Here is a 23,557-nt window from a genome sequence, read left to right on the forward strand (position 1 = left end):
AAAACTGAAGCCTGTATACCTTGAAAGCACATGATCCTTCCCTTTCCGAATGGCATGGGCAGATTGAGAGGGATAAAGTGCTCGTGGTTGCACACCACCCTGAGAAACGCAAATTTAAACTCACACAGCGTCTGCAGGAGACACAGGAAAAATGAACTCGTTTCAGAAAGAATACTGTTCACATTATTCATTATTCATGAAAATTTACATTTAGTCCGGAATAACCTTTGTATACTAGGAGATATGCGTGTAACCATGGAGAGTACAGCTTTCTGTATTTAACATTTATGGAAGGAGACTCCAATGTCAGCGCTTATAACGGAGAGAGGTAAAGCTGGAAGTTTAAGTTTACATGAGAGTTCTCGCTTTGCGCTTTTTCAGTAACAAGCGTGACAAGCTGCGTTTTTGTTTTAATAACTTCACGAGAGAGAAAAAAGAGGCTGATGAGGGAATAACATTTTCTGTCTGAGAGGAACTAACAGACATTAGAAATAAGTTAGAAACATGTCATTCTTTAACAAATAAAAACTTAGTAATTGTTGAAAAATTGCTGTGATATCAGAGGAATAAATCACTACAGAATGTACTGTTATAGAATAATAAACAACATCGTAGTGGTAACTAATATTCCGTTGTTGATTATTTTCCTGCAACAGCACAACACTGTTTTATTCCTTTATTATTATACCATATTATATTGTATATGTATTAATTCTCTACCTTGGGATCTCCAGGCACAAAACAATTGGCATAGTTGCTGATCTGCTTGAAGACGAATCCACGATCCATTAACGTAAAACACCGCTGTTTAATAAAACGCATAAAATAAAAATTGATCAAAGAAATGGATTTCTAACACCTCCTTACATTGAGCAAATTCTCTAAAGCAAACTCAAAAATCCTGTGTTCAGCACCTTGATGAAGACAGCCAGGCTGTGGTTGGCATTGCGGGCGGCGTCTAGATTGTCTTTGTACTTCTGAGTGATGTGAGGCATCAACATGTTCACCAGAGTCTCCACAGCATGGTGGAAGGAAGCAGTGAAACGCTGGTTCCTCGACAACTGAAAAACAGAGTCATTTGTTTACAGGGCAATGAGATGCAACACTATACAATGTAGTACAATGTAGAGACAAAACTGAATTAAAACTGGGAATTTGCAATGAATGAACCTAAAAAGTGCATTTAAAGGAAAGAAAAACATCTGGGTTATGCATGTAACCCTGTTACCTGAGAAGGGAACGAGACGTTGCGTGAAGTGCCCTTTTCGCATGACCGGTATCTGAAGTCTGTGTGAAATCACGCCTATTTATAGGCCTGTCATGGTCAGGTGACGTGGCAATTTCGCGAGTCGCACAAATATAAAACGGCATCTGTGAACCACGTAATCAGCCTCTATTATCTGAAGCGAAGACGCAATTCATAGGCATGCCCCAATATGACAAAGCTACGCAATGTCCTGTTCCCTTCTCAGGGAACACGATTACATGCGTAACCCAGATGTTCCCTTTCAAAGGGAACTCAACGTTGCATGAGCTTCGCGCTGTGGGAACGAAAATCCACACTATCATACTGAGGGCATTGCCTGTTCAAAAAGATCCGAGCCCGAGTGTCACTGCAAGATACTTGAGCCCGGGGTGGAATGCATGTCCAAACTGTAAAATCGAATGAATGTGTGCGGCGTATACCACGCCGCCGCAGCACACACATCCTGTAAGAGTAGCCATCTTTTAGTGACGTTAACTCTTCCACATTGTGTTGGAAGGAAAGCATCAGATTTTCGTTGCCCTGTGACAGCTCGTTGCCCAGAGAAGAATGAAAAATTGGGACGACATTGGGGAGGCCATACAGAAATACTGGGGGCTAACTGCCCTAACAACCTCACGTCCCCTGATACTTCCTGCCGTGTCCCATCAGGACCGCACCTTCTTTGCCTGCTTGACATTTATGATCCTTCTCAGATCAGGCCTACTAGCAGGCTGCAACTGTGACCACATGGTCCCCTGGGCTCCAAAATCTGGCAGAGAGTCGGACCTGGAAGACAGTGCAAGAGATAGATCCGTACTCGTCTCCAGCTCCTCCTCCACATCCATACGGGATCCCCATGACCTAAGCTGGCTAGCTGCCTCGGCAGAGGCCGGCCCAGATCCTCGAGGCTCCGAAACCCAACTCTCTTTGGCCGAGAAGAGAGTGAGCCATGAGCAGAGCCACCTGACAGAAAAGCTTTCACAATGCATGCAGCGGCCACCCATTTCACCACCCCCAAACACTTCACACAGCAAGTGTGTCCGTCTGTCCCTGTAATGAAAAGGGAGCAAGGCATGACATACTTCCTGAACTCTTTCTCTCTCTCTCTCTATATCTATCTATCTATCTATATATATATACACACAAATATATATACATATATATATATTTAATTTTAAATAGAGAGGAAATTAAGCCTTTTTGCAAGCGTTCACACAAACAACCAACATGCTATAAATGGCTGTGATTTCCCACAGACTTCAGATACCGGTCACGTGTGAGGGCACTTCCCACAGCATGAAGCTCACACAACGTTGAGTTCCCTTTGAAAGGAAACAACTGCGCTAACCCTCTAAAGTATAAAAATAGTATGCTTACTCATGAAATTCCTGCATGTAAAAAGAATAAATTAAGTTCTACATAAGATTCTTTTAGATATTCATATTATATCTCATGTAAGGAAATTCTAAACCAGCCAAACATCAATGTCATTTCAGTTACTAACCAACCAACGATGAAACAATTGTTAAAGTTAAACAACATACCTCATCAAAACAACATAAACACAATATTTAGGTTAGCTAGCTTGTTTAAAAAAAGTGAAACAGAAAAGTATTTCATTTTAGAACTGGTGAACTTTAAAAGCGTCAGTTAAAAAATTGTAAAAATGTTTTTTTAAAACACATTTTTTTAAAAAATCTACGTTAACAGTAACGATAAGCAATTAAAATTAAAATTAAAATTAGCTGCGTAACAATTCCACTCACTTTGACTTTGGCAGATTCTATTAAATGCTGGGCCATGGACTTCACTAAGGTCTCGAAGAAGTACCAGGAGTACTGAAACGCACATATACACACATATAAATCTGACTCACAAATAAACCATGAACAGGGTGGGGGAAAAAATCTATAAAAAATAATAGTAAAATAAACCTTGGGTATTGTGTCAAAATCCCACTCAATTAAAAATGGAAGTAGCAGGTCATAATTATATACTTAAAAATATAAATGTATTTAAAAGAAAAAGTTAATGATTTGAAATAAAATTCATAGTTTTTCAACAATTTTTCATGTCTGCAAATTTTTTTATTACAAAGGTTAAGGGCAGGGATGGGAAGGAGTTACAGTATGGGTAGGGTTAGGGTGGCATTAAAAGGGCGGGATTATGGGAATGGTTAGGGGTGGGGTTAGGGGTAGAGTTGGGGCGAGGTTATGGGTATGGTTAGCGGTGGGGTTATGGGTAGAGTTAGGCTTATGGGTAACTCTACCCATAACCCCGCCGCTAACCATACCTCTTCTTACAACTTCGTTCATATTAATACAAATTGAAAACACTTCACACTTTTAAAAAAATGCGTATAAAATTTGATGCTAATAAAATTTGGTATGGATTTGATTAAATGTTTTAAATATAGACAAAAAAAATCAAGGAATAAAGTTATATTCAACAAAACTGCCATTACATTTTTTTTTACTTATACTCAGATAAAAAAATAGATACTTAAATATATACTTATGAGACTAAGGTTACATATGCCAGCATTAAAATTTGACATTAGTGCTCGTGCTTGTGTGATGAACGGAGCACCTTGAGGAGTTTGTTGCTGGTGAGGAAATCGGTTGAAGGCTTTAAGATGGCCGTCATGGCTCGGGCCAGCTCCTCGTGCACCGTTTTACCGTTTACGGCTGAACAGGTTTCTGTTTTAAACACATACTGCGCAAGAAAAAAAAAAACACATTCTGCCGCATTAAAAAAATTGGAAATACAGTCCAATGAGAGATTGAAGTACAGTGTGTTATAAAATGCTGGACTATACATCACTGAATCTGTGATTTAAAAATTTTAATGAACAAATTTTGCACACACTTTTACCTTTACATAAGATCTGAGGTAGTGTTCGAGACCCTCCTCGTGACACTGGGCTACGATGTGGACCATCACCCTGCAGACACAGAAATACGGCCCACACTTAAGATGCATACACATATTTTTAAATACCATATAAGATTAACAAACAATAAATATGACACTATTTCATACAGATATGTGTCATATATTCATGACTATGGAAGCCTGTTTCCTCCACGGAGAAAAAAATGTAAAAGGTAATTGCGACTTTATTCCTCACAATTGTGAGTTTATATCTCGCAGTTCTGACTGTAAATCTCGTAATTACGAGTTTACATCTTGCAATTCTGACGTTTTTTTCTCGCAATTGTGACTCTTCTTGCAATTTCGAGTTAACATCTCACAATTCTGACTTTTTTTTCTAGCAGTTTAGACATTCACTTCTCTGAAAGAGAAGCAGTCCCCGAAATGTGCCTAACTTCAGGTAATGAGCGCTTGCTTGCCTCTGGTTTTCCTTGTCTTATTTATAAAGAATGAATGATGCTTTGTCGGTACATTCTTTGTAACTCACTAAATGTCAAGTGAATGTCTAAATTGTGAGAAAACATAGATTTAAACTCACAATTGTGAGGAAAAAGTCAGAATTGCAAGATGTTAACTAAAAATAAACTTGGAATTCTGAGATATAAAGTCGCAATTTTCTTTTTTCATTTCGTGGCAATCTTTATTTATTCTGCTAAACTTTGAAGCCACAACTGGATTTGTGATTGTGCTTTTTTCCCCTGTTACAAAATAGATCTCTGTGGAAAGACAGAATAGAGCAAACGTCAAATAATTCCTAAATCATTAAGCAATGTACAGTACATAAAGACATGATATTTCATGGTGATTTTTAAGGACTATAGAGACGATAAGATATATGTTCTGTTCTTCACTCCCACCTGGTGGTGTTCACTGCCACGTCCTCGTGACTCGTCGTCGTCAGGACATGCACCAGCTGATTCAGGATGGTTGGCAGGAACTTAATCATCACGTGACCCTCCATGGCATGGAGACTCTGACAAAGCGTGGGGGAAATGAACTTTTTTATCCTAGTCAGTGATTTTTGCCACTCTATCCTAATCAAATGGAATGTGTGCTATGTCTGTAATACAGGAATATAATGACTTCATGAGAAAATCACAACAATAACATTTCTCACCTTAAGGTACTTGACCAAATCTCCTTCTGTGGCCTGGACTGATCCGGACTCCATCTTCTGGTAGTGATGGAAAAAGTTATGAAGGTGCTGATCCTAAACACAGAGACAGACACGAGGTTAATCTGGGTGGAGCTCCAGCATCCAGCAAAATAAAATAAAATAAAATAAATTATAATAATAATTTATTCCAATAATTTATAGCCTCTCAAACTACATTCAGTATACGGAAAAAAGGAAGAAGAAAATGTACGTTTCTGAAAAGCCGAGCACCAGGACCATCATTTGATGGAAATAAATCAAAATAATTTCTGATCAAATATTGTATGCTTACAGACAGCTCCAAAACTGCACATTTCAGTTTTAAAAATATGGCAAGTGATGTCAAGCACTTTATTATTTTTTTTTTATCTTTGGACCAATCACGTTGCAAGTTGGGAGGACAAATGAGAGAAGAAACCTTTAGGATTTTAATATTTTTACATCATCTTAATGCCAAAACTGAGAAAACTGAGAAAACTGAAAAGATCTGGCAACCCGACTGTAACATTGCTGATGGTATGCTTTGAAAAAAAGAATGAGTAAAATATTCTCAGTAAAACTGAACAAAATATGTCTTAGTCAGTCAGTACGTTTACATGGACAACAATAATCCGATATTAATCCGATTAAGACGATACTCTGCTTAAGAAACTAGCATGTAAACAGCGATTATTGATGACCTTAACCCGACTAAAGTCATACTCGAAGTAAACAAATCGAATAAAGACATGGGGAGTATTCCTGTTTTAGTCGCATTATTGAAGTGCATTACAGACATGTACACACCTTAATCACACTATTAACATCGTGTGAGAGTTTTTACCGCAATTTGTGACAGGACACGTACACACACGGCAGTGCTCAACAGAGAAACAAGAGAGCATGGCTGCGTCCGAAACCACGTACTTACCTGCTACATAGTAGATGAAATATGTGTATTTCTGTATACTATATAGTAGGCAAAATACATGTATCTCGGCTACTATAAAGTAGGTACTGTAAGTACGTGGTTTGCGATGCAACTCATGGCTTCAAGCAGTCGTCTATTTGCACGTATAACATGACAAATAATTAACTGCACTTGAAGCGTTTGTAAAATTAAAAATGAAACGGTAAAATGGTGCCATAACGAAGACGACCTGTTTGTCGATACGTGAAATTCTGGAGGGAACGCCGGACGGCGTGGTGTGGGGACGTAATGACGTGTGCTGTTAATCGATCTATGTTCTATAACATGTAGAACAGGAACATGAAAGGAATATTCTAAAAGCAACTCATTTAAACACCTTAATCACAATATTGTCTTACACAGAATAAGGTCAATAATTAGATTACTGCTGTCCATGTAAACGTGGTCAGTGATTCTCCTAAGTACATAATGAATATTTCCATGACATCAATGCTGAGAAGTAACATTAGTATTTAATTTATGTGCTACTACATAAAGCTCTAAACACTGATCATGGAAATGAGATTTGTGTAAAATCTTACATTTGTATTTAATTTGAATAGGATGTTGAGATGGATAATTGACTAGGATTTTTTTTTTCTTCCTAATAGCACACAAGATGAACGGTTAATTAACAGTTCGCATTTGAACTCCTGGACACCGCTATGGTCTGAAACGATAAAGAAGTAGAAGACAATAAAGATGTCTTTCTTACTTACCTGAGTGTAGACACTGGAGACGAGGTGTGTGGACACTCGGAAAAGAGGACGACCTCCATCTACCCATTTCACGTCCGGACCAGAGTGCTGCTGTACAAACAGCACACGATTAAACATCTAAACTATTAATCGACACTAATCCTAATCCTGTATCTGAATCACATACTGTGAGGAATAAAACAAACTGCATTGTGCTGTAATAGGAAAATAATCAACAACAAGGTGGTGTGATGAAAGTGAGTTTGTTAACACACCGACGTTGATTAAAAAAAAAACGCAAAGCGTAAACCCTTCTTTTCGGAAGATCGGAAAACTTGTATATTGCTTTATTATAGCTTAACGTCTCCTTCCAGAAAACGTCGCAAAATCAATGATTACACTAATTTTTTGATCATGTTTTATGTTTACGTCACGTTTAATCCTTAGATTATAGAAAAATTAATCACCACCTTATGACCAATCAGAATTGAGCATTCTGCATCGAGCATTCTGACTGGTGTAATGAAATTTAAATAAATCAGAATTATATTTCTGCAGATCAGATCAGAACATGACAGCTGGTCAACACTAGATTAAATCGCAGGTGAACTGTGACCACATAACCGTCCATAATCCTCCACTTCCAGATCAACATAACGAGCTCGGTCGTCACCTTGTTAACACCCTCGTGGTTGCTCAGGTATCCGGGAGGTAAATTCGACGCCACAGAGATGTGCTGCTCGCTCACGATCACTCGGCCGTCCTTCAGCAGAGGCAACCACGCAGAACCCACTGACACATACAGAGGAACATCTTTAATTGATTTTTTAATGTTCTTCTGAACCAAACCCAAAGCAGCACAGGTGGTGGTGGTGGTGGTGGCGGTGTACCTGGTGTCTCCACCATGTCTCGCTTCTTTGTGCTGCTGTCACAGCTGATGTGGTAGAAAGTGAAGAGCAGGTGATGTTTCTCGTGGAGCTGAGTCGGAAGCTCGATTTTAATCTGACACGCAGAACGCAAAAGGGAAAACATCATCATCTAATGACATTCATTAAGAAAACACACACACACAAATACAATGGTATTATACTAAATTATTTAATAATACAAAAATCAATATATCACAATTGTTAAAGCAGCAGTATGGAACTGTTTTTGGGGTGGGGGGTGGTGTCTCTGGTACATAAATACAACCAATTCATGGAAGAAAATTTCAATTGTGCTAGTGTTGTTTTTTTCCCTCCATATAAGCTCATTTCTAGACATTTTCATTCTGATTAGTGCTTAAAATAAATGCTTAAGGCTTTAGCATATTCAAATATTCAAAGTTACATACTGCAGCTTTAATAATCCTAATCTGTATATCAGCAAATGGCTCTTTAAATCCGCAGGGATCTCACCTCGTCATAGAACTCTGGGTTCTGTTGGTGATGTAACACTGCTGCATAGGCGTGTGTGCTGAAGAGAGGACCTCCTGGACGAGCATAGATACACTACACACACATACACACACACACACATTACATGTATATGACATTATAACTGTAAATCAAGGTGGAATTAGAGAAATGTTGAAAATCGATAAAGTTGAGTATGTGTGTAGGTTATACCTTTAGTGGCTTTGCATCGTCCTCGTCAGAATCCCTGAACTCGACACATACTGCAATGTTCCTTGCCTAAAACGCACGGAGTCAGATTACGTTACGCGATAAAATACCCAAGTCAGAACAAATCGATACTGCAGAAGCGCCGCTTCTGTCTAATCATTCTGACAAGTGGTTGCTACTTTGGCCACTTTGGCATTCACTCAGCCACAGAAAAGAACAAGGAGTTTATAGTAAATAATTAATAATTATAAATAAAAGATTAAAACATTGACCTAGCATTAAAACTTTTATGTGGGAGTACGATCCTGACGTCAGATTAAAGACTTAATGTGGAATTCAAACCTGGATTTGGGATTAAACTCTTATCATTAACCTTGGATGAAACCTTTGATCTAATGGTATCTGAGATTAAAATCCTGACCTGGGATTAAAACCTGGATGTCAGATTACAGCCTAGAATTAAAAAATTGATTTGGGATTAAAATCGTGATTTGGGATTAAAATCTTGACCTGAGGTTAAAAACTTGGCAGGGATTAAAACCTTATCCTAAGATTAAAACCTTGAGTTGGGATTAAACTCTTATCTTTAACCTTGGATGAAACCTGTAATCTAATGGCCTCTGAGGTTTTGGAACCTGGGAATAAAACCTTAATCCCAGATTAAAGTTTTAAATTGGGATTAACACACTGTCCTGAAATTAAAATCTAGGATTAAAACCTTGACCCAATGATGTCTGAGTTTTAGAACCTGGGATTAAAACCTTGAGCCAGAATAAAGCCTTAATCTGGGATTAACACACTGCCTTAAACTTAAAACCTAGAATTATGGTCTTTGAGGTTTAGAACCCAATTAAAATATTGTCCAAAAAATTCAAACATTGACCTGACATTAAAACCATGACCAGGGATTAAAACTTTTGTCCTTAATCCATCTATTATATGATGCCATTTTGGAAATGCAAAATTAGTAAAATAATAATTTATAATAATAAATTAATAAGAAATTTAAATCCAAGTTTAAAATTGAAAAATTGAAACTAGGATCATTCCAGGATTATAATGGTATCATAAATTGCAGATTACTTTAAAATAAAGTTTCAAATTTGGTGCAATGGGACTAATAGATTTAAGAGTTTAACAGTTTGATTTAATCCACATTAAAGCTCAGTGTTTGTTAGTGTAACCCAGTTCTAACCCAGCACACTGAACCCGGTGGTCAAATACTAAGACTGTGTTTTACCTTCGCAAAGGACTTCTGGTTGTCATATTTGAGGTGTTTGGGGTAGAGGTAAAGGTGATTGTTGTAGGTGGTGAAGGGCTGCGAGCACTTAGCGATGCAGGGTACGAACTCCTCGACCTCTAACAGAAGCCCACGTTCATTTCCTTCATAGGGACGCACAGGGATGTAGGAAGAAGTAACACAATCTGATCGAGAGAGAGAGAGCGGGAGATAATCAGAGAGAAAGAGAGTCAGAGTTAATGCACATATGCATACATATACACAGAAAATCTGCCTGTACTTGCATCCTAATCAGTAGATCAGATACGGCTAAGATTGTGAGGCAAACAGGTATCATTTAACACGTATACATGACCGACAAAAGTTCTGTTTGCTTAAAGCAGCAGTTTGTAATTTTAACTGTAATTTATGTCCACGCAAACCGACTCCACGTGCTGTTAAGTTGGTTGAAAGAACTTGTTATGAAAAATGCTCACAGCTGAGCAGCTCTGTTCTGGCGAGGAGTGGGGCTCATTTCAGGGCCAGAAAAGTGTCCAGAAGAGTGTTAAATAAAGAAGCTAAAAAAAGATCCACTGCATGACAATAATGACAAATACTGATTTTTTTTTTAGGTAAGGTTAAAAATGATAGAATTTTTACCAAAAAACTCACCAAAAAAAGAAGACAAACAGCACCTTTAAGTGTGGAGCGTGTTGCTAAAATGTAAGTGTATGCGGAGTTATAAGAGTGTTCACATCCAAGAAAAACACAAGGAGCTTTAGGTTATCTTCTGAATGTCCTTGCTTTTGAAATTGTATTAAATTTCTTTGTACTGATGTACAGTACTTACGTCCAGGTGTTTGTTCGGACCCTTATTTTATTAATTTAATTTTTAAATCTCCCACTTGACAACTTTTTGTTGTATGTATTAACAATCGAGAGGACCATCTCTGCTTGCGGCATCGATATGCAGACTAAAGTTTGGACCACTTCTTAAACTTATTCAGGTCAGATAACTGGTTTGTAACGCAGGATTAGAACTAGACGACAGGGCGAAAGCTTTTCAATGCATACGCTTTGAAAAAAGCCTAATAAAACCATGAAAATGTGAAACAGGAAGTGGTGAAAAATAAGCCTTACTGATCACATCAGGAGCGACGCTGTCAACAGTTACGTCCAGGTTTCCTAGGATAACAGGAAGCTTGGCCATCTTCTCAGGCCTGTGAATAAAATGTGTATGAGATTTATTTAGATGATTAGCGCATCGACAACATACAGTAGAAGCAGAAATACACGTGCATGACTCCATACAGACGGGGAAAAAGTCTTTAAAAAGTAACGTCCATTACAAACTCATTAAGAATTATGCAGATGAAATATTAGCTCCTGAGAGGTGATCACTAACTTCCTGAAGTCTGCCAGCAGTTTGAAAAGATCCTCGTCTGAGAGTTTACTGCTATCCTGCCTGTAGAGGGCGGAGAATCGAGTGCTTTTGTCCAGAGTCCCTGAGGCGTCTTTAAACACGGGCCTGCAATCAAACACACAGCAATACATAAGATAAAAAAATCACACTCACCAAAAACAAATCACTTCTCCAAGTAGCGGTGTCTGACCTGGCAGTCCAGGCGAAAGGCATCTTGTACTGTCCCAGCCTGCCGCAGGCCACTTTGGCGTTCTTCAGCACCTTCTGAGCCACCTGAGCAAAAGGACACATTATTTTTAGGGCCCGAGCACAGAAGGTGCAGGCTGAGAGCGGCCTGCACCGAAGGTGCAAAGCCCTACTGTTTTTGGTGTGTTTATTATTATTATTTTATTTAGCAATTTCACTCATTTTTGAGGCATTTGTGATGCTTCAAAATGAATGAAATTCGGCATACGCATCATACCTGGCGAAAATTAAAAGATGATGTAGTAAATAGGCTTGGCCGTGGTTTAGCAGCGGCATAGGGCCCCGAACGGCGGAATGGAATTTGATGAATTTTCTTGGATGAGCACAAGATTTGGTACGGTCGTTGAACTCATCATGTACGACAAGGTTCACTTGGTTGAATCTGACTCGACCCAACAGAAAGTGGGCTATGCTGGCTGGAAAATGGGGTTTTCAAACCATCCCACAGTGTTTTGAGAGGCTTACAATGGCTGAAAACGCATGAAACTTTACATTTCTATTTCTGTTAGGACAACTTTTCACTTGATATCACAGTTTAGCATAGGTGTGCTTCCTGAGCTCCATAGTGCCACCTAGGCTTTGAATGCAAATTTGACACCCTTGTAGTGCACGAAATGACAGGGAAATTTGGCGTATACGTCACACTTTGCCCAAATTTGATAATTCTTTGATCATTCCTTTTAGATTTTGACCAGATGACTCCATAGCGCCCCCTAAACTTTCTGAATGAGTTTATTGTTGTGGGTGCCACAAAGTTCGTCTGATATTTACAAATTTTGGTGGAGACATTGTCCACATCATGTCGGACATATTTCCCATTGGCTTGTATTAGCTCTGCCCAACAGGAAGTCGCCCATTTTAAAAGTTTTGTGATTCTTCATATAATTTTAACAAACCCGTACTCCTTCTACACAGATAATCAGATTCACTTGAAATTTAATTAATATAAACTCCAGACATACGTGATTATAAAATGTGAAGGAATAGTGGATATCTTAAACGAGGATGTAATGGTGGGCAGAGCAATAGATTTGCTTGACACACAACACTAAAAATCAGATTCAAAGGTTTTAACGTTAAGGAGACAGTTGGTTTGACAGTCATGAAATTTAGCATGAGCATGAATGTCATCATTGTACACATTTTTAATTAAAGTGTACACAACCGGGGCGGCTGTGGCTCAGTTGGTAGAGCGGGTTGTCCGCTAAGCGTAGGTTCGGCGGTTCGATTCCCGGCTCACGTGACTCCACATGCTGAAGTGTCCATGGGCAAGACACTGAACCCCAAGTTGCTCCCGATGGCAAGTTAGCACCTTGGATGGCAGCTCTGCTACCACTGGTGTGTGTGAATGGGTGAATGAGACACAGTGTAAAGCGCTATATAAGTGTGCCATTTACCATTTTTAACATTGGTTCGAGTGACTCAGCCCAACAGAAAGTTGGCCAATTTTGGAATCCGTGCATTTTTCCATATTTTTCAGAAACTCTTTCGTAATCCTCCTAGAGAGTTCAGCGTATCTCCTTTAAATTTGGTTGGAATAAACTTCAGATATATGTGATTATAAATTGCCAAGGAATAGTGGAGATCTCAAATGAGGACATAATGGCTGCAAATTGATTTGCATAGGACACCACACCAAACCAGTAAGTGGCCATAACTTGATGATGTTTGTTTTGATCAGCCTCAACTTCTCCTGATCACAGTAATGTGACAATTATGAGTCATCGTTACTGCGCCACCTAGACTGAAACTGTTATATTGCACTTTAAAAAGAGTTTATATGGGTTTACCATATGGATTCATGTTGATTTATTAGAGGGTTTTTCTGATTTGCTTGAAAAATAGTCACGTAAACCTAGAAAATTAAGGAGGAAGATTAATTTGAATAGAGTTCAGTGATGTGTGATTAAGGTGTCGTCATTGCCATAAATTATGCCATGCTAAATAGGAAGTATGAATAATTATGTGGTGGTTTGAATGATGGACTTCAAACTTCAAGTAGGTACTCAATAGCAAGTCCTGATTACATCCATTTGACTTTTGTGCTTTTAATTTTAGCGCCACCAATATGGAAAAGTAGATGCACTGCACTTTTATATACTAGTATGAGGTTTGTTTGAGTTACCTGAAATCTGCCTACATCAATGTGTAAACACGATGTGTGTGATGCGTGTCAAATTTTCCTGCATGGATGATCAATTTGGTGTTCATTTTGCAAGGTTCAGTTGGTATGGCATACACATGAAGCCAAATAGAGCTGAAAAGGGAAGTAACATGTAGATGCTTAAAGAGAAAGGATACAAATATTGTGAAACCACAAGGCTATATTTGTAAAGGAGTGGCTGAGGGTAGTAGGCACATTTTCTATTGTGTTACAGCATGTAACTGGAACTGTGTAAAACTTTGTGCAGTTTTGAAGGAAGAGTCTCACATTAACTTGTTTACTGAATAGACATTGTCGATCATGCTCATTTGGATAGCATGGAATATAAAGATGGTGGTGTCTATTTTAAAAGAAGCATAATGCATGCAAACATTGAGCATTAGCAGATTTTTTACACATTTATTTAACAAAAAGTTGAGAGGATAGTGAATATGTAATTAAAGAGCTAGTTGATTTGTAAATCAAAGTTGTTACGGTGGATCCCTAAGGTAATGGCAAACACAGAGCTTTGCTTGGACTTTTATGTTTACTGTCAGGATGATGTTTGATGAGGATTTTGTGCTTTTAGTTATAGTGCCATCTATATGAAAACCTAGGTGCACGCACTTTGTAGTAACTTGTAGTTATAAAAGTCACTCCTGGTCACACATATTCACTTTACTGGAGTATATTTCTTTACTGGATTGACATTTCATTTAATGTGATATTAATTCACCAAACCTTGTTTCTTCAGCCTCATGTGGAACATAAGTTCACCTAACAAAAATGTATCTCAAGTATTCCATCTAGTTGGCCTTAAGATCAGCTATTGTGTGATTGTGTGTGTGTCAACAAGTGTCTCTTTGTGCATTTTTGTTTGCACACAACTTTTACTGTCATGCACACCAATAAAAAGTCATGTGTATTCATGTTCGTTCAGCTTCGTTTTTAGGATGTATCAGATCAAAATGAGTCACGTCAGAACATGTTACTGGCAAAGCTCTGATGCTATTAATACACTTCTGTAATGCAGTCTTGCCTGCCAAAATATTTAACTCCCCTAGCTTAACATAATAACAAATCTATGAGCAAAAACCTCAGTGTTAATTTACAGTCACATTTAATGTCGTGAAACAGCTACTAAACAAGTTAGTTCCTGTAATTCTTGTAATTCAGGGATTTAAAAAAAATCTACTTTTGGATATTTAATATGTAAATTACATATTATATATGTAATATAATATTATATATTATTAATATTAGTAATATATATATATATTATATATATAATATAACAATATATATTACATACGAAATATATATTACTAAACTGTCTTCTGCAACTAGAAGTAGATCATTACATAATGTAAACAGTTTAGTCACCGAATCTGTTCTTATGGAGTTTTATTATATATATATATATATATATATATATATATATATATATATATATATATATATATATATATATATATATATATATTATTATTATTATTATTATTTCTGCTTTCATGGACTTTCTCATTACAGGGAAATGTGTGAAAATTCATGTCTATGGTTATGACACATACACTACAGATGCTTTGGATAGAGGTTGAAAGGTGCTGGCTGGAGGATACCTTTAAGGTGTGTGTGAGTTGTCAGTACCTTAGCGGAGTCTGAACTTTTCATATACGGCTCGGCACAATGTGCAATGCCCCCTTGTAGCACTTTCTCTATCCGCGCCACCAGGAAGATATCTGGGTGTGGACACGTCACAGAGAACACACCCTGACAAACACACACACACACACACATAACCAGAAACACTGTAATTGCACATAGTGTATACTATATGTGAAAAACGGAGTCTACATGACAGACTGAGTGATAGGTGGTCACCTGGGTGGGGAACTGCAGCGCCCCCTCTGTCAGCCCATTCAGCTGCACATGTGTGTGTGAATCTTCCGCGTGTCCGTTAACCACAGAGCAGTGTGGCGAGATCATGGCGCGCACCAGTGGGTGATTGAGGTCCACATGGAAATCGGCAGAGATCTTTCTGCTATTTTGTACGTCAAACAGCGAGAGAGTCACGAAGAATGGCTCAACCTGCGACGACAAAAGTGACAAACCTCCAGCGATCATTTCTTTTTTTTCCTTAAATTCTGCATTGTTATGAGGACCCCCTAGTGGCTTGGATTGTAATTACGGCTAGCCCATCATGAGCTGTCCAGAGTAAATTTGGTTATTAACAAACGATTTTTATGCTTAAAGCAGCTTCTTACTGTGTGACAACATAAAAAAAATCTACAAAACTCTATAGTAATATTTTGTGAAAACAAGCATTTTAAAAGGTATTGCCTCGTTGGCAAGTGTGTTACAGTGTGATCTATGTCGTACGTTAGTCGTAGGTCCGTCCTCGTTCTCCGTCACACAGCTCTGTAAGTTAAAGGACAAATCATTGCAGCTGACCAGAACTCTCTTCCCGAACTTCTCTTCAAACTGCTTCACATCCGGTTCGATGCCTGACAGATCCAGCCTCTGTGAACAAACACACACACACACAGACACACACACACACACACACACACACACACATCACGCACACTAAAGTAATATTTGGACAATCTAATATTTTTATTATAACTATTATAATGGGAAGGAGTCTCCAGTGTCTGTGTTTCTGAGTTCACCTGTGTGTCCGGATCCAAGGTGAAAAGCTTGAGCCGCGTTTCGTTGCGCATCTTGGACTCAATGTCTCGGGCACTCTTTAAAAAAGAGAGAGAAAGAAAGAATGAAAGAAAGAAAAAAAAAGCATAGTCAAACTGACCAAAAGCAGCAAAGTGAATAACTAACACAATAAAAATGAAGTATAATGATACAAGTAAAATAAAGTAAAATGATACAAATACAAGTAAAATAAAGTAAAATTGTCACATTATTTACGTAAGGGAGGTTTAGGACGGATGCAAGTGGAGTAAAAGAAGTTTATTAGAGAGATAGGCAGACAAATCCAAACCGGTAATCCAAAGCGTGGTCTAATAACATGCAAAAGGTCAGGCAATATACAAACAGCCATAAACAGGGCAAGGCTAGAATCAAAACGAGAACCAAGAAACAAGGTCAATAACATGAATCAAAACGAAAAAAAAGGTCAACAACATGAATCAAAACGAGAAACGAGAAGCGAGAAGCAAAGAACAACCGCTTGGTAAAGAGATCAACTCAATACTACTCAAAGTGCACAGAGACACGAGGGGTTTAAATGACAAACGTAATCATGGGTTAAACACGGACAGCAGAAAACAATGATAACACATTCGAAAACAACCAATGACTAAACAGGGGCGGAGACAGAACATAACCATAATAAAAGCACATGTCCAACATAAACAAAGACCATCTGGCTCGTGCACGAGCATGCACTTCGGTTTTCTGAGCACGCTGCAATACTGCAGCGCTGACTCAAGGGGAAATCGTGACAAAACTGATACAAATACAAGCAAAATAAAGTAAAATTATACATATACAAGTAAAATAAAGTAAAATGATACAAATACAAGCAAAATAAAGTAAGCAGAGTGCTAGAAGAATATCCATTAATGAATGATTTATGAGTTCTTGCAGTGAGAAATAATTTAGCATCATATGAGTTGAATCCAAAGAGCTGAAGAAGTTAGGTTTAAATTTATAATTTACCACTACGAGTTCTCCTTAGTGGAGCTATAGATTTCCTAAATGTTGGACTCATAATAAATTTTTCTAAATTCAGCCCCTGATCTTAAAACCGTTTTGTTAATATACCACGTGAAACACATATAAAATCAGGGCCACGTTTTAAAGCAGTGTGATGAGTTAATATAATATCACACCATGAATTAAGATTCATTTATGAAATTCTTGTTAAAACTCACAGGTTTTAAGAAAAAAGTGTCATCTAGGAAATTTTAGACAATTCATAGTGGTAAGATAAGATCCTAATGTATGAAATGTTTCCATTTAATAAATACAAAACACACACACACACACACACACACACACACACTGAATTGGTAGTATCAGATACCTGAAAACTGTCCTGAAAGTTCTCGGATGAGTTGCCTGACTTTCCCAACTCGTCATCTGCAACACAGCAGGAAAAGTGCTGCATGTATTAAACAACAGGCGTGACGCTACACCATGAATACTGCATCTAAGATCTCTCAAATTCTTTTGTGAAGGTTGAATTTTGAAACAAATCTTAAACCACAGCTTGTGTTTTATTTCTACTCTTTTCTGACAAAAACCTCAACTGAATATTGTAATCATTTATTGTGTATCGTGACAACACACACACATACACACAACTACAGACACACACCGTCGTGCAGCTCTCCGTTCCGCGGCTCCTGCATGGCCAGCTCAAAGCAGCTGTGTAGGATTTTGTTAAGGATGTTGAACCAGTCGTCCATCTCAGCCTCGCTGTCTGCAGCCAGCAGGTACGTGCTTTTATCCTGCATCTTCAGCTCGAAGGCAAAACGCCGCACTTTACTGTTCTACACACACACAAACACACACACACACACACATGCAATACCAGAAATTGAACCTTCATAAATACTGCTACAAATCTTTTCATTAAACATACTTATATAACAGCGCTGTTGAATTCTGGATCCTGATTGGTCAGAAGGTGTTGATTAATTTTTTATAACAGCAGCTCTGACAGTAGTGCAGCTGCAAATCATAAGGTTATATTAACGCACTTGTTCTGATACGTTATTGTTTCTATAGTAACAGCTAGTTCAAGGTGGACGCTTGACAGATAAACAGATTAACCACCCTCTTGTTGATTATTTTCCTATAAAAGCATAACAAGAAGTGTTTTATTCTTTTGTTCTAGTGTTAATATTCTTTTATACTGGTCTGAAAACCACATTATTATATATTATTATATATAGTAGTTTCAGCCCCACCCTTAGAGAGCACTTCACTCCCTCCAAATTTAGCCTTCGCCTCTCAAAACACATAAGTACAACGTGTTGAACACAAACACAAAGATGCAACACCAACAACGCCTGCTGCTCTTAAAGTGAAAAAAAAAACCCTAACAGCTCTCTGATATAAAGCTTAATTTTCTCATCAGGAGATATTCTGCACTTTCCTAAAGCTAGAATTGCTTTACAAGAATTTGGTTCCACACCAAATGGCAACAAAATGTTTTTAAAAACTGCATAGATAATATTCTGTCTTAAAAAAAAGAGTGGATTCAGAAAATGTATCAGTCATCACTTGTGCTCTGTTTTCCATTTAACAATATACCAAAACACTACAAAATAAAAATTTGGGTTAGGGTTAGACACACAAACTCAGGCGCCATTACTTTTGTCCTAACTTATGAATTTGCTTTGGATTCATAAATAAATTTCTTCATATCCATACATGCCCCATGTGTGTATGACGGTCTTCATACCTGGACCACGCCCATGCAGGAGTCCAGAAAGATGGTCCCTTTGGGCTCTTTGGAGATTTTCTCATCCTTGTAGAAGTTCAGATTGTAGGATCCGTCCCCCTGCTGCGCCAGCTGGAAATATCTCCTCTTAAAAGACTGGAGAAAAGACGAAAAAGGGATAAACAAAGAGAGATTAAAGTGTGTTACATAAAAATGACACACAAATTCATGTTTAAAAATAATGTTTTGAGAGTGTGGGAAAGTGGACTAAGAACAGGGTGTCAGATAGACCTGGCTTCATGACAGGGTCAAGATAGGCACTGGGGGATTTGGGGATGAGGATTTCCCTCCCGGTGCCCCATGGTTAAAAAAAAAACAAAAACACAGTGAAAGTGTCTCTTGGGTGCCTTTATGGTAGATAAAACCTGCTAAAGTGCCCTCTATGGTGCCTGTACAGGAGATAAAATGTGATAAAGTGCCCTCTAGGGTGCCAATACAGTAAATGATAAAGTGCTCTCTAGAGTGCCAAAAGAGTCGATAAAACTTTATAAAATGCCCTCTAGGGTAAAACTACGGTAGATAAAATGTGTCAAAGTGCCCTCTAGGGTGCCTCTAGGGTAACTAAAACATGACAAAGTGCTCTTTAGGGTGCCAATGTGGTAGATAAAATGTGATGAAATGCCCCCTAGGGTCAATAAAACGTGATAAAGTGCTCTCTAGGGTGCCCTTACATTGGAGGAAACATGATGAAGAGCCCTAATAACTGCCATAAAAATGGAAAAACCATGAAGAAATGCCCTCTAGAGTGCTGTTATGTACAAGAAAACATGATGAAGTGCTATAATGGGTGTGCTTTAGCTGCAGAAAACAAGATGAAGTGTCATATAGTCTCCCCTACATGTGAAAAAAAGAGCTGCAGTGCCCTCAAGGTGCCAGGTGTCTGCCCCTCAGACAGTGTCTGCCCGTATAGTGAGGGGATTTTAGTGCATCCCAAATGCAGCAGGACTTCATGTAAAAATACACACCACGGCCATTACAGTGATGAATAACGTTCATATTTGCTTATACATTTTTATTTTTGTTTTCCTCACCTGCCATACATATTAAATGGTGGCTTAATACTGTGATACTATTAAACCATGATTTTGGTTATTCTGGTGTCAATACAGTGTGTGTGTATGTGTGTGTGTGGGGGTGTGTGTGTGCTTACTAACCCTCATTGTGACACTCATGGCGCTGTTCATATTGCCTTTGTAAAGCCAGCCATGTTTGGACACGCCACCTCTCTGAGAGCCCAGAGACGATGTATCCTAAAAGGACAAAAAGACAGTTGTTTAGTAACGGTTCACTCTTGATCGTTAACATCATTAAGGACCAGATTAATCTCACTTTCAATAAAATCCAGCTGAAAGAAGCTGTGGAGAAATTCAATGAATAAATTACAGCTACTCTAACGCAAGACGTTAAAACTTGCTCATGAATTTAAACTCAAATTGGCTTACAAAAACAGCACGAATAACCATCAGCAAAATGAACACAACGTTACAATGTAACATTATGGAAGGAGTCTCCAGTGTCAGCGCTTTGTAACAGTCAGAGATAAAGCTGTAACTTTAAGTATAATGACAAGCTGCGTGAGAGAGAGAGAATAAAAAAGTGAGAAGCTGGTGAGGCGTAATGCGAGAACAGGAGCTAACTTGTCCACAAATTTACATGTACCTATAAACAGATCAAAAGTATCACAAGTCGTTCTTTAATAAATTGGAAAATTGCAATTGTTGGTATAAAATTAGCTGTTGTATAAGAGAAATAAAACACTCTCTTTGTTCTGTTATAGGAAAATATGCATGTCCTGCATGTCTTGCATTTTTATCTGTTTATAGTTTTTTTTTTAATCTGTTCATAGTATTTTTATAGATTTCTTCACACCTAAAATAAAATTAAATTAAAGTGCCATCTACCGAATGATGATCCATCCATCCATCCATTTTCTATACCACTTATCCTTCAGGGTCGTGGGGAACCTGGAGCCCAGAGAGTATGGGGCACAAAGTGGGGTACACCCTGAATGGGGTGCCAATCCATCGCAGGGCACGATCACATACACATTCACACACCCATTCATATTCTACAGACACTTTGGACATGCCAAACAGCCTACAGCGCATGTCTTTGGATTGGTGGAGGAAACTGAAGTACCCAGAGGAAACCCCCGCAGCACAGGGAGAACATGCAAACTCATCACACACAGGGCTGTGGTGGGAATCGAACCCCCAACCGTGGAGGTGTGAGGCGAACGTGCTCCGAATTATAATGACAAATTAATGATCAACAGTTGTTTTTAAACAGTCTATTTTTGTCTACCCAGCCCTGTTAGGATTTTCTACTAAAAATTAAACAGGATGTTCTGGTCTCTGAGGTTGAAAAAAGTTCAGCTAGAGGACTGTTTCACACACACACTCTCATACACTCACTCACTCTCGGCACTGTGAGCACTTTTTTCTTTCACAGCATGTTCACTTGCTGTTTTCTGTTTCAAAATTATGATCAATGTACCTCATCCTTGTCGACATCCTCATCAATCTCAAATACATGAGTGGGTAGCTTCTCCGGCCGGAGAACTTTACTGTAATTCGGAAAGAAAGCACACAGAGATCAAAGAGAAAACCTATGGAGAACGCGCGCGTGTGTGTGTGTGTGTGTGTGTGTGTGAGATAGATAGATAGACAGACAGACAGACAGACAGACAGATCTTACTTGGGCAGCTGACGGAAGTCTCCAGAATAATCCTCATACTTGTAATTAATCACATGCCAGTCTGAGTTGTAGGTCTTGATGCACTGTTGGGAAAATGTACATGTTTACACACACACACACACACACACACACACACACACACACACACACACACACACACAGAGAGAGAGAGAGAGCGAGACCTACAGTTGGACCAGCTCTGATCTGATTAGCATAACATTATAGCATAGCATCCATTAGCATAAAGCTAATTAGCTAATCACTGCTACTAGCAAACATTCTTTATTATTATTCAGCACTCTTTGAAGTGGACCTTAAAAAATTCACCTCAGGCACAAGTGCCTTTGCTTGTAATGTTAATTACCCTGCTCGCAGCCTTAGCTAATAGTTTACAATATATAACAGTTGATGCAATGTTAGCTAGCTTGGTACATCATCTCATTTGCTACTTATTTACATAACATATAAGTCTAATATTAGCTGACATTTGCTACTGGTTCACACAATATAACAGCTTGACCTAATGTTTACAGGTTAACACAATATAATATTTTGCTTAATATTAGCTGGCTTGCTAGTGACCTCAATTACTGGTTTGCACAATACATTAGTTAGCTTAATGGTAGCTAGTTACTAGCAAAATTAGGTACTGAGTTAAATGATATAATAGTTAGCTTGATGTTAGCTAGCGTGCTAGTGACACTGACTACTGGTTTACATGATATAAGAGTTGACCCAAAGTTAGCTAGCTGTTGTTTTACACAATGTTTTATACAATAAACTAGTTAGCCTAATGATAGCCAGCTTGGTAGCAACATTGACTACTGGTTTGCATGTAAAAGTTGACCCGATGTTAGCTAGCTTGTTAATGGTATTAGCTACTGTTTTACACAATATATTAGTTATACTAAAGTTACCTAGCTTGCTAATGATATTAGATACTTTTTTAAATTATATAATACTTAGCCTATTGTTAGCTAACTTACCAGAAAACCTGGCTAATGGTTTTAAATATATAACAGTTATCTTTGAGTTATCTTTACCAGTGCTTGGTTTTTATTACATGATATACATAATACTGAGACTAACATTAGCTAGATATTAGAGGTAACAATGGCTAAGCTAACTACATTGCTGGGAACATTCAGCTACATGGCTAGCTTAGCTAATGTTGCTAAATCAAATGTGGTTATTCTGTGCAGCCAACAGTATTTTCATCAGACATTCAGCTTAAATGATTAGAGGTTTAAAGGAAAATAATCACCGTAATGAGCTAGAGTGATTTTTATTTGTTTAATCAGTGTCGATTTCTGGTTAAAATTCATCGCAGAAACACTTCGTTTGATTTTCATTCCTGTCTGGATGTATTTGTGCTGTAATCCCAGACAATGAAATAATCTCTATATAAACATTGATTTTAATGTTTAATGTTTACTCAGCTCTCCAAACAAGCACAATAATAAGTGCTTATGGGCGATTTATAAGAAACACATTTCCACAGAGCACTTGTAGAAGGAGCAGTAGGAAGAGAATGAGGAGGAGAAGGAGGAAGATTAGGAGAAGGAGGTGGAGGAAGAGGGTGAGGAGAAAGAGGAGAAGGTGGAGGAGGAAGAGAACAAGTAAAAGGAGGAGGTGGAAGAGGAAGAGGAGGAGGAAGAAGAAGACGACAAGATGAAGAATGAGGAAGAGGACGAGAAGAAGGAGGATGAGGACAAGGAGTAGAAGGAGGAGGAAAAGCGAGGGGAAGGATGAAGAGGACAAGGAGAAGA

General features: G+C 38.3%; 1 protein-coding gene across 4 annotated transcripts in view; it reads right to left on the reverse strand.

Annotated features, from left to right (window-relative positions):
* Window positions 1-23,557, reverse strand: part of dock9b (dedicator of cytokinesis 9b) — a 68,384-nt gene that overhangs the window by 22,219 nt on the left and 22,608 nt on the right. For 2 of the 4 annotated variants that reach the window (XM_053637190.1, XM_053637189.1), the window contains exons 4-30: window positions 21,789-21,871; window positions 21,588-21,657; window positions 20,246-20,341; window positions 19,053-19,187; window positions 17,961-18,135; window positions 17,667-17,722; window positions 16,294-16,368; window positions 16,001-16,141; window positions 15,503-15,709; window positions 15,269-15,391; window positions 11,423-11,505; window positions 11,215-11,337; window positions 10,950-11,029; window positions 9,831-10,015; window positions 8,594-8,659; window positions 8,384-8,476; window positions 7,874-7,985; window positions 7,657-7,775; window positions 7,005-7,091; window positions 5,298-5,390; window positions 5,038-5,153; window positions 4,121-4,190; window positions 3,836-3,961; window positions 3,013-3,084; window positions 915-1,061; window positions 721-804; window positions 20-131 (exon numbers count right to left, since the gene is read on the reverse strand). In XM_053637190.1, coding sequence (XP_053493165.1) covers window positions 20-131; window positions 721-804; window positions 915-1,061; window positions 3,013-3,084; window positions 3,836-3,961; window positions 4,121-4,190; window positions 5,038-5,153; window positions 5,298-5,390; window positions 7,005-7,091; window positions 7,657-7,775; window positions 7,874-7,985; window positions 8,384-8,476; window positions 8,594-8,659; window positions 9,831-10,015; window positions 10,950-11,029; window positions 11,215-11,337; window positions 11,423-11,505; window positions 15,269-15,391; window positions 15,503-15,709; window positions 16,001-16,141; window positions 16,294-16,368; window positions 17,667-17,722; window positions 17,961-18,135; window positions 19,053-19,187; window positions 20,246-20,341; window positions 21,588-21,657; window positions 21,789-21,871 — 2,929 coding nt within the window. Of the gene's footprint in view, window positions 1-19; window positions 132-720; window positions 805-914; window positions 1,062-3,012; window positions 3,085-3,835; window positions 3,962-4,120; window positions 4,191-5,037; window positions 5,154-5,297; window positions 5,391-7,004; window positions 7,095-7,656; window positions 7,776-7,873; window positions 7,986-8,383; window positions 8,477-8,593; window positions 8,660-9,830; window positions 10,016-10,949; window positions 11,030-11,214; window positions 11,338-11,422; window positions 11,506-15,268; window positions 15,392-15,502; window positions 15,710-16,000; window positions 16,142-16,293; window positions 16,369-17,666; window positions 17,723-17,960; window positions 18,136-19,052; window positions 19,188-20,245; window positions 20,342-21,587; window positions 21,658-21,788; window positions 21,872-23,557 lie in introns of those variants that run through there. The other 2 variants (XM_053637188.1, XM_053637191.1) reach the window with 2 other exon arrangements.

This window comes from Ictalurus furcatus, chromosome 12 (genome assembly GCF_023375685.1).
Source record: "Ictalurus furcatus strain D&B chromosome 12, Billie_1.0, whole genome shotgun sequence".
Taxonomy (NCBI): Eukaryota; Metazoa; Chordata; class Actinopteri; order Siluriformes; family Ictaluridae; genus Ictalurus; species Ictalurus furcatus.